This window comes from Gymnoscopelus microlampas (genome assembly GCF_963454915.1).
Source record: "Gymnoscopelus microlampas genome assembly, chromosome: 13".
NCBI lineage: Eukaryota > Metazoa > Chordata > Actinopteri > Myctophiformes > Myctophidae > Gymnoscopelus > Gymnoscopelus microlampas.
In genome coordinates, this window is record NC_139950.1 from 2,026,872 (window position 1) to 2,038,162 (window position 11,291).

General features: G+C 44.5%; 1 protein-coding gene across 1 annotated transcript; it reads right to left on the bottom strand.

The window, feature by feature from the left end:
* Window positions 1-1,074: 1,074 nt before the first annotated feature.
* LOC311058067 (uncharacterized protein) lies at window positions 1,075-4,617 on the bottom strand (the record flags this gene model as incomplete). The annotated part of the gene is made up of 5 exons (XM_084075375.1): window positions 3,593-4,617; window positions 3,024-3,210; window positions 2,649-2,770; window positions 1,964-2,192; window positions 1,075-1,085 (listed from the first exon to the last, which is right to left on the bottom strand). Exons 1-5 carry the CDS (start codon window positions 4,430-4,432, stop codon window positions 1,075-1,077), a joined length of 1,389 nt encoding a protein of 462 aa, XP_083931501.1. The 5' UTR covers window positions 4,433-4,617.
* Window positions 4,618-11,291: the final 6,674 nt, after the last annotated feature.

Consider the following 11,291-nt stretch of genomic DNA (forward strand, 5'->3'; position numbering starts at 1 on the left):
AGATGTTTTCCCCGTGGTGTTCCAAGTGGTTACACCTCCCTGTCTGCAAAGCGGGTTGCATGCTTTTCAATGAGAAGATCCTTGTCTGGCTTTTCAACTGGTGCAATATTGCGAGGCAGGGCTGGGGTTTCGACTTTTGATGCTGCTGCCTCTTTATATGTAGTGCTGTGTTCCACGCGCCGCTTGATGGCTTGCCTGACGAGTTCTTCCCTGAACTTATAGGTCTTCTTCACCGAGATCCTCTTCACCACCCAGTCCTTTGCATGTTTTGAGAAAACGGTGTTGATCCTTTGTGCTCCTGAAAATTACAACAACAATAACATAACACATATTACTTCGTACAGTCTCGATTTTTATGGAATAACAAGGTGCAGCTTGTCATTCCAGTAAAATCACAGCAAACATAACTTTGCTAATTCAATTCAAAGCAGCTCTATTGGCATGAGAAAACATACTGAACTGCTCCATGCAGATACGGTACGACGTTTTTGAAAATGAAAAGGGTCTAACTCACTGGCCAAGGCCAACCACTGTATATATAGAAATCACTGCCTTGTACTACATTCAGTCCATATCTGTTGACTACTTTAAAAGGTACTGTCATTCAAACCAGGATAAGACACATGCAGTGTTATGTTCCTAAGACTAGTCCATCACATATGTAGCTGCAATTACAGGTACAGTAGATATGTGATATTTTCTGTTTGATGGAGATGTGATGAGAGCACGCATCAGGATGCTGTATAATGCATGCTGCTCTGAAGCATTGACTAAACCACATAGAGTCCAAATAATCCAAGTCAATGTAGTAGCCAGTCATTTAGCTTTGGATGCTCTGTCATAGGAACATGGATGGAAAAACATATACTGTATACACTTTAGACCTCTTCTTGAATGGGGTGTGTAAAGGATAGTACTGAAGATATGAGAAGGGATATTTGTCCTATACCTGCAGCTGTTGTGGCTTGTGCACGTCCCACATTTTCATTGTGGTCCAACACTGCAAGCTGGGTTCTTGCCTTCTGTACCGTATTGCAGAAATGGAGTCTTTTGGGTACATACTTCAGCATGGCGCTATGAAACACCTCCAGGTCACAAAATGTACAATCAATCATTGTTGATTTTGGACAGCAACAACAGCCTTTTTTATTAACAACTAGAAAAAGCGCTCCGCGGAGCACAGGTCTATGCCAGGTCAGGTAGGTTATTGTGGCCTCCTGGTGGCGCTATAATAGGCCAATGTGAAAAGGTAGCCATTTCTTCTTTTGCCTTGATTTGAGGCATTTTGTTCAAAACAATTGTTTTGCTAAATTAGACCTGCTGGTGCCGCTATAACAGGCCAATGTTGAAAGGGTGGCATTTTACACAGACCGGGGCAGTTATAGGTAAAAACACGAATCGGCCTGTTATAGCGCCACCATGAGGCTGATTTGAACAATTTCAATTGGCATTTCTTCCTCGGCATAGTGGAAATATGCAAGGTAAAAATGTCAAGGTAATTGCATGCTGTGTTCATGATTTGAGGCATTTTGTTAAAAACGGAGCACTCCTGCAAACTTTGGAAACCATTTTTAGCCAATCAGGATGGAATCTGAAAAATCTGAAAGACCCGTTTCGTTTAATGACTATAGAGATACTGTGTACAGATTTGCAGAATTTTTGGACAAAATCTGTAGGAGTTCTGTCAAAAAAAAAAAAAAAATGTATATGTTTTGCACAAATCGGCCTCCTGGTGGCGCTATAAAAGACCCATATGAAAACATTTGGGCAAAGGTTCTTCTGTGGCATCCAGGGAGTGTGTGTGTGCACAGGTTCACTGCGAGCAAGCCAACAGTACCGGAGATTAGCTGTACACAGACAGAATGACACACGGACGGACGGACACACAGACTGACGGACAGGGGGCAAAACATACTCTCTCGCCATGCCTTTCGGCCTGGCGGAGACAATAAAATAATAATACCTGTGTGTTTGAACTTTGCCATTTGAGTCAGGTCCTTCGTCAGGTTCTTGTCGAGCACAATGTTACAAAAGACTTTGTAGACATCCGAGTCTTTCAAGAGCCACCTTTTCCTCCTGTCTTCCTCATCAGTAAGTGGTCCATGATAGCACCCTCTATCCACCCGCCCTTCTTTCCATTTGTGGACTCCACGGATGTGGTACAGTATGGACTTCCATCTCCTTTCCAGCTCCTAAAAAAACAACAACGCCAAATCCACAAAAGACAGAGAAGGGAAGCTTTTGGTTCTAGCCAGGAAATACACACACACACACACACACACACACACACACACACACACACACACACACACACACACACACACACACACACACACACACACAGATTACAGCAGCAGTTGGTATTTGATGTCATGCCATTTCTGTTGCAAAGAGCATTATATTACACATAACTAGTTCACCAACTAACACTAAAAGGATCTATTCTCATTTCCACAGGCAACATTACAGGTGAAATCAATTTATAGGAGAACTGACTACAGCCAAATTATGTTTTGAGATTCTATATAAATGATATTATATTAAATTATTATTACATTATTATTATTATATATCTGCTATATATCATTTATATAGCACCTCAAAACATCAATTGCCTATATGAACTATATTATAGTCAATGATTATACCTTGGCATCTCCCCCACAAGATGCACAGCAAAACCACAAGTGGTTAGTAATGGACTTGATCCAAGGCAGCAGTTCTCTGTTGGCCTTCTTATTCCCCTGGGCCACCAATTTCTTCTTTAGTCCTGTAAAAATAAAAATAAACTGATGATAAGCCCTGTACACACCTGCGCAACTGGTTGCAACTGCAACCACTTGAAACTACTTGCATATATTATCCCATAATTGCACTGCAAATGGTCAGTCCAGACCGCTGCAATTTCTTTTGCTAGTTTTAACTAGTTGCACAGGTGTGGACTGGGCTTTAGTACTAGTCCAAACTAGAACTGTTACTTACAGTAATACTAATAAATCATTAACATAAATACTAAAACATACCCTTTGAAGTGTGCCATGTGTCAAACTCGTGACGAATATCAGGGAATTCGTCCGCCATGGTCTTCCTCACCGACACTGATCGGTCTGTGACAACACAGTCAACTTGAACACCCTGGTTTATCAATTTCCGTAGCCCTGTTTTGAACCCGAGCACTTCCATAGCAACGGAACTTGTCGCTTGGGTTACCTTGGGTAAAATAAATAAAGACATTATAATAATGTTAGAAATAGAGGTTGAGCTTCAGCAGTGGAATCCTGAATCCTAAACCCAAACTCCAGTAAACATATTAAAAAATATGAAAAGCAACAAAATACATTTCCACTTATTTGGCTCATATCATTTGTTTCAGCAAAAAGTCTTCCTCTGTGGAAGACGATGCTGAAACGGGAAAGCAACACGTTTGTGGGATGTGAGCCAAATAAATAAGTGGAAATGTGAGTATTTGTCCTTTGGACTTGAAATTTGAGATGTGCTGCCTTTTTAATATTTTTGTTAGATATTATGTCCCAAAAGTGTCCCGACTATGCAAAACAGTGTACATATGAAATAATGGTACTTGTAGGCATACCTGTAGCAGTTCAAAGTGGATTATGATCTTTGTCTTGTCTTCCATGAAGGAGTAACTGGTGTACTTTGCATTGTATCCCGGTGAATCGGACCTCCCATCTCCACATATTTCGATTCCTTGTCCTGCCTCAACATCTAGGAGAATCTTGGCAATGATAGCATTTTTTCTTTTCTCATATTCACTGTCTATTACAGGGAGCAAATAAGATGACTGCAGTTTATAGAAAGTGGTTGACCTAGGAATTTGAAGGTTCATCAATCTTGACCAATCATAAATGTCAGTGTAGGTCGCGCCTGTGAAGAGAATTGCTGAAGCTACTAACAAGTTGTTTTCCGGCATGCCCCCCATGGATTGACAAGAACTCCACTCTCCCTTGTGCTGCTGGATACACTGCCAAGATATCTTGATCATGCTTCCTGTTGTTGTTTTATCTTTTTCAATAATTTCTTTTCCACACTGTGAACAGCTATGGAACAATGCCATCAAGTTGGACTCATTTACGATCCACTTCTTCTCCTGCCATGTATCACATTTAGAACTTTCGGAATCAGAGCTCATGTCATCGCTTGAACTTGACTCTGTGCTGAGTGCATGGAAACTGATATCTGATTTGTCCATAGGTGCTTCTACTGAGGTATCACTTGTGTCCAGGAAAGAGGCTGCCAATTTCCTACGCTTTGTCTTTGGGGTTGCTTCAGGCGAGGCAGGCGGTCCAACGTCCATCTTTTCTGGTGATGCTTGCATTGACACGCCCGGAAAAGATGCAGCCAACATCCGACGAGAGCACTTGGACTGTGGCGTAGAGGCATACATAGGTGGACTTGAAGATACTACATCCATCTCTCCAATGGATTCTTCCAGGCTTTCCTACAAAACATAAACAAGGGCTTTTAGCCAGGCTTAGGTCAACATTTCTGCTCTGAAATCAAAACATCCTTTTTTTGAGCCTTCAATGTCATAAACTATAAACATGTCACCACCCTTTCCATCATGAATGCACGATAGCTGTCACAGCTGTAACCTATTTGGATATTTGCCTTTTATTTGCAATATATAGAGCAATATAAAGTAGCTACATAATTTCAAATATTTGCAGATATGCAGCTCCTTTTGAAAACATTTATCACTCTTAGGCTATGATTAGGGTGAGTTTAGAGGTTGAAATAAAGTATATATCTTTTAATAATCCGGTTGACTCAACACATCAACTCTGTGAATGCAGAATGTGTGTATAAGACCAGATACCAAGTCAACAAATCATGATGTTATTTATCAGAAGGACTGTAATGTTACTCGCCCCCCCCCCTCGCCCCGGGTCGCAAACACACACACACACACACACACACACACACACACACACACACACACACACACACACACACACACACACACACACACACACACACACACACACAGATCGTACAGCGCGTTTGTTTAGATCCAAGTGATTATCAATGATAGCGGCTACACCAGGCGCACGGATACGCGAGTCCCCCATACGCAGACTTTTAAAATAGGACTTCACTGGATCTAAAAGTGCGCATGTGCAATGTGCATCGTGTGTGCGAGAAAAGTCTGGTGTGTTTCCAGAATGTACTCAGAGAGTGGGCGGGGTCTATGGTGTGGAAGCACACTGAGGCTAGTTGCCATGTAGGCTTATTGTAAGCGCTTTAGTTGCAATATTGGTGGTATTGTGTTTTGGGGTTGGTTGTGAAAGTGCAGGTGGGTGTGGGGACGCGTTGTGAGCTTGTAGATCGGCTGTTTTCCAAGAGGCAAGGTATATGTGTGAAGGCGCTTCGTTTGGCCTTCTTTTCATAGACCTCGTTGCTTGTAGGGTTCGTTTGGTTTGGCCTTGTTTTCATAGACCTTGCTGCTTGTTTCTCTCGCGAAACCTGGCAACGACGCATACGCAGTTTGATCAAGAGTCCCCCCAAGACACAGGCTACCACCGTGAGGTTACTAGAATTATAGTAGGATGTATGTGTGTGTATAGATAGATAGATAGATAGATAGATATAGATAATATTGACATAAAAAAGTTAGAGAACCACATTATAGCAACATAAGTGTTTCAGAAAACTGTTTTACTGATTTAGAAGACATTTGTAAAGACTTTCCATGATTTTTCAAAAATAGCAGATCTACAAGCTCATAGTGCGGCACTCAGTGCTTGTATATCTGCTATTTTTGAATAGCCAAATAAATCTCAAAATTACACAGATGCTTTCCCGGATTGAATGGGTTAAATACGCTCTGAGTTCAATTAACACTGAGGTCACATGGCAAAGGATATATATTCTATCTAAGGCTTAGATAGAATATATATCCTTTGCCATGTGACTGAAGTACATTGCTTTGGTGCTGATGAAACCATGCTGAAACAGTATATTGTGCAGTCCTACATCTAACTAGTCTTAATCATCAACTATCATTGGCCCTGAACAAAGAGTAATATTCAAACATAAATAATAGATCAGAGAGGTTTGTGCTCCTTGTTATAAGAACACTGTTTCAGTTCACAGTTGACCTGCAAGCAGTATAGCTGTGAGGTTGCTCATCCCAGAGCTCAAGACATGGAATATTTTCAAAAGTAGTAAATGAAAACATCTACTGATGCACAATATTGGACACATCATCAGTGTTGTTTCCTGGAGTCACTGGGTGTTTCGGGTCTCACAACAGACACCCTCCTCCAGGCTGTGTCCAAGTGGCATGCTACAGCCCCCACTGTCTCTTGAGCCAGTGGGGGCCAGTTGAGTAGTACTGTTAGCTTGTTAGTTATCCATCGTTCCTATTTTTTATTTGTATTTATTTCTTCTTGTGCAGACTAAATTGTTTACATGTTGCTCTGAATGTGTGTAGCATACCATATTGTCTCTAAAGAGCACTGCACCACATAAAATTACTAACAGTTATGTGTTAACGTGGCAATAACTAAGTGACTAACTATATCTTACCTTTTGACGTGACTGTAGGTCCACAGCTGGGTTTGTGGCCATGTAAAACCCTGAAGTTGAGACAGCTCCTTGACTGGCCATAGTTGAGTGATGACGTTTTGGTGGACTGCTCAATTTTAAACGCAGTGTTGACATATTTGATCGAGTCATTGTCTGTAAAAAGTAGAACAACATTTATATTCAGGACTTGATATCAATTGCAGATTATTTAGGCTACACAGCACTTACAAGGCAGACAATGTTACAGACTTAGTTGGCAAGGGAAGTAGGCTAAAAGTCAGTCATCATCTTGGTATTAAAGTTATGCTTTGCACAACAGTGTACATCATTGGTTCCCAAAGTGGGGGGTCCTTGGGGGGTTCCAGGGGGTCCCCAGCAAAATGTGTTAATATAGCATCAAAATCATTTTAACCACTTTAACCTTTTATACTTTGGCTATTCAAAAATAGCAGATCTACAAGCTCATAGCGCGGCACCGAGTGCCACGCTATGAGCTTGTAGATCTGCTATTTTTGAAAAATCGTGAAAATGTGTGGCAACCTTTAAATATATATATTTTAAAACGAACCTTTGTAACTCAAATCTTTGCTTCTGGGGGTCCCTGGAACAAAATATTTTGAGATGGGGGTCCGCGGCCAAATAAATATCTTTTTGAGGGTCCTTGGCATGAAAAAGTTTGGGAACCAATGGTGAACATATTACATAACATTGAATAGGTTGGCTAGCAGCTGCAAGAAGCTTGGCTGTTCTTTTTTGCAAGTGACACCGTTGTACTACATAAACAATTTGGCTTTATTATAACTATTACATAACGTTACACAACTCAACAACGTTATTGATAGTGGGTCAAAATCATGGCTGGTGACATACTCATAAAACAGCCAGCAAAGATGTCTGTTGACATTTATGCATCAGGATAGCATGCCCTAAAAACCACCTACCTCGAGCGGTTCGACCACCGTTGGTAATAAGCTGGGCACAGCTCCAGGTTTCAGATGTACACCTATGTAGTCTGTGGCTTGAAAGTGGTCGCTGCATATCCTGGGTCTTGTCTTGAAAACATCTTCAACTGTTGTGTCGTTTCCAAGAGCATCCAGCCAAGTCTGGCACAAAGTTGCAACTCGTGGGAAATTGTGAAAGTGTGTTTTTACGGCAAGTTTAGTGCGGAAATTAAAACAATTGCGTACGATGCAACGCATTATTACAACAATGTGTTATCTTATCTTTACACGCGAGTACAAACAACACTAGTTTGTTTGTTGTTGTTGGCGTGGGAGCGTACTCAAGTTCCCTCAACCCTATGTTCCCTCAGCCCTATGTTCCCTCAGCCCTATGTTCCCTCATCCCTATGTTCCCTCAGCCCTATGTTCCCTCATCCCAAATTAGACCCTATGTTCCCTCATCCCAAAATAGACCCTATGTTCCCTCAGCCCTATGTTCCCTCAGCCCTATGTTCCTTCAGCCTTATGTTCCATCAGCCCATGTAATATTCTAATGTTTTGTCTTGTCTGTCTGTCTGTCTGTCAGTATCATGTCAGTATCAAGGTCAGTATCATGTCAGTATCATGTCAGTATCATGGTCAGTATCATGTCAGTATCATGTCAGTATCATGGTCAGTATCATGTCAGTATCATGTCAGTATCATGGTCAGTATCATGTCAGTATCATGTCAGTATCATGGTCAGTATCATGGTCAGTATTATGTCAGTATCATGGTCAGTATCATGGTGGTCAGTATCATGTCAGAATTATGTCAATATCAGGAGTGGTTATTTGCTTCAGTCATCAAAACTATTTCTATAAGTTTAGGGTTGTAATGGATAAAATAAAATAATTTACCCATAATTTTCCTATGACTGATAAAAGTATTAAACTCCCTTTTTAATACAGTATCTACTGTGTTAAAACGTTTCTGGGGGAGGACCCCCAGCCATATATGTCCAACCCGTATTCATTTGACTGTATAATGTTCATGTCTGTATATCAGAACTTTGTTTGTACTCATTTAAATCCCCCTCTATTTTTTTTATTTTTTATAATAAGCTAAGTTTTACATAGCTTATTATACCTTTAAACTCATTTTTTTGTAATATAGTTGTTTTGGATATCTACAAAAGCTCGATATTAGTATAGACATGTATCATTATTATTATTAATATTTTACTTTATTAGCTGTGATAAAAGTTCCCCCAGGGGTCCGCGGCCGGCGCGGACCCCTGGGGGTCCCCGGTCGTGGGTCTGGAAAAGGGACAAAGTCCTGCCGTGGAAAAAGAGCAGATCCACAAGCCTGGATAGGCCTGTGGTGGCCGCGGGGCGCAATACCGGCCGTGTCCACAAGGCGCCCTCCCCAGTCCATGGTCGCCGGTAGTGATGAGCGGGTCGAGTCAGAATTTCAGAGGCAATTATGCGGGCTGTGGGTGAGCGGGTCAGCCGCTCTCACACGCAAAAAAAAAAAAATGATCACATGCTCTTGTTTTGTCTTTATTCCTAATAAGAATAAGAATAATAACAATAAAACAGTTTGAATACACTTGGGGATTATTTTCTAACCATGATTTTACAGAATAAAAAAAACATTGCGGGTCGCGGGGCGGGTTGAGCCATAGATTTATATATGGGTTCGCGGGGCGGGTTGAGGCGGGTTGGGTTCCGTCGCGGGGCGGGGCGGGGCGGGTCATGAAAAAACCCGACCCGCTCATCACTAGTCCCCGGCCCACCTCCCCGCCCAGGGACGGTGGCTCCCGGAGCGGGTAGAGCAACCGAGTGTGAACCCGGCAGTCTGCCGGGAGGCCCAGGGCTCCTGGCCTCTCCCCTGCTGGAAGGGGGAAGCCAGGGAGAATGGCCGACTCGTGCCATAAGATAGCTAGGGATCATGCCCAGGAAGAGGCACCTTCCAGTTCCTGGGGTAGCGACGGGGCGGCGAAGACCCCCAAAATCATGGTTCTTTGAAAAATTTCGATTTTTTTTCTAAGTGTCCGCATGGGCTCCAGAGGTCCCCAGGGACCCCCTGGAGGACCCCCGGCCTAAAATTCCAACTTTTTTTCGGCTTGTCGATCTGCGCTTTTTCGGGCTAAAACGGCCCGTACCTCCCGGTCCGTGGGTCACTCGGGGCCGGCGGAGGGCTCGTTGGATCCGGGCCGGGGGTGCGCACGTGTCTGTACCCCCCCACCCCCCCCGGGCCCCTGGGTGGCTGCCCGGGCAAACGGTGGCCGAAAAACCCGAAGAAAGCTCCGGAAGGCTCAGGAGCTTTAGGGCTCGCTGCCTCTCCCATGCGTGAAATTTTGCATTGGGGGAAAGTGGCCACTTGTGCCATAGGGTAGCTAGAGACCATGGCCGGACATGGTGCACCATATTCGGGGGCGTCCCCGTGCCTCGCAGGGCCATGGATCCTGGAGGTTGCAGCCTGAAGTGTTGCAGCCTCAGGTCGCCCTGGCTCTCCCCTGGTGGAGAGGGGGAAGCTACGGACAAGGGCCGACTGGTGCCATAGGATAGCTAGGGCGACGGAGCCTCGCCCGACGTGAGGCTCCGTCTGTGGATCTCCGCGTCGTACCTCCCTGTCCCCTCCCCGTGGCCCAGGAGGCGTCCCGCTCGTCCCTGCCTCCCTCCTGTGAAAAAGTCTCCCGGTCGGGACGCCCACTCGCTCTAGAACGTACCTGTGGAGCTTGGCCGTGGGGAGCTTGGCCGCCGGGAGCTCCCGCCGCCCCTCTCACGGGGGGCCTTGGCAGTCTCCACGGACCGGCAACCCCACGGTGCGCGCCTCACCCGGGCGCGCTGTCTCTGTGGTGGAACAGGAGGCCTACCTGGTTGATCCTGTAGCATATGCTTGTCTTAAAGGGCGCTGCAGACTCGTCTGAGTTGGGCGTGCAGTCACTGCCAAGTGACCACGCCGGGACAGTAACTGATATGGGTGTAGACAACATAGGTGGCGCACGCAGGAGTTGAGTAAACCAAAGTTCCCGATTGTGGACCCACAAGGCAAGTTACCTTGATGGGGTTGGGGGCGGGGGAACTTGACATGAACCTGCGAGCAGCTACGTATCTATGTGGGTTGTGCCCGGCGCCGCGGTTGTCCCGCAACTCAGCAGTGGCTGCACCCGAGTTAATCGAACGAGATTCCCACTGTCCCTACCAGCTACCTAGCGAAACCATAGCCAAGAGAAATGAAATCAGCTCAGACCATAGAGGAAAGAAGACAATCTTCAGCGAGGAAACAAGACCCTGCTAATGGGCGTGATAACTATTGCGGCACCCCTTGTACCACCAGGTACCTGCGGTCTGTAGGCCGCGGGACCCCCCCCGACTTATCGCCCGCCGAGGGGTGCTTAATCGTGGGTACGCGGGACCGGCCGGTGAGCCGGGCCCAACCAAGGGGCAAGTCTTAGATATTTACGATGAGGCCGACAAAATGGCCAGAGTGGCGCTGTTTTACCCTGCGCCGATCTGCGGTGTCAGAAAGAATTTATTTTAACGCAAGTGAATGGGTTTTTTGACAAACTTTAGACTAGATTTTCTTACTGTAATAAAAATTGTCATAAATTCTATATGCTTCCAATTGCTAGTTTAAAGTCTCCTTTCAATCATCAGGATATGCGTTTTGCTAAATTATGGTCCTATTTATTATAAAATTGACGATAAAGTAGGCTATTCTCTAGGAGGGGCGGGATGATTTGATTGACAAGCTACACAACCAATAGCATTCATTCCCCGCCCCCCGCTCTTGATTGACAAGCTACCCAACCAA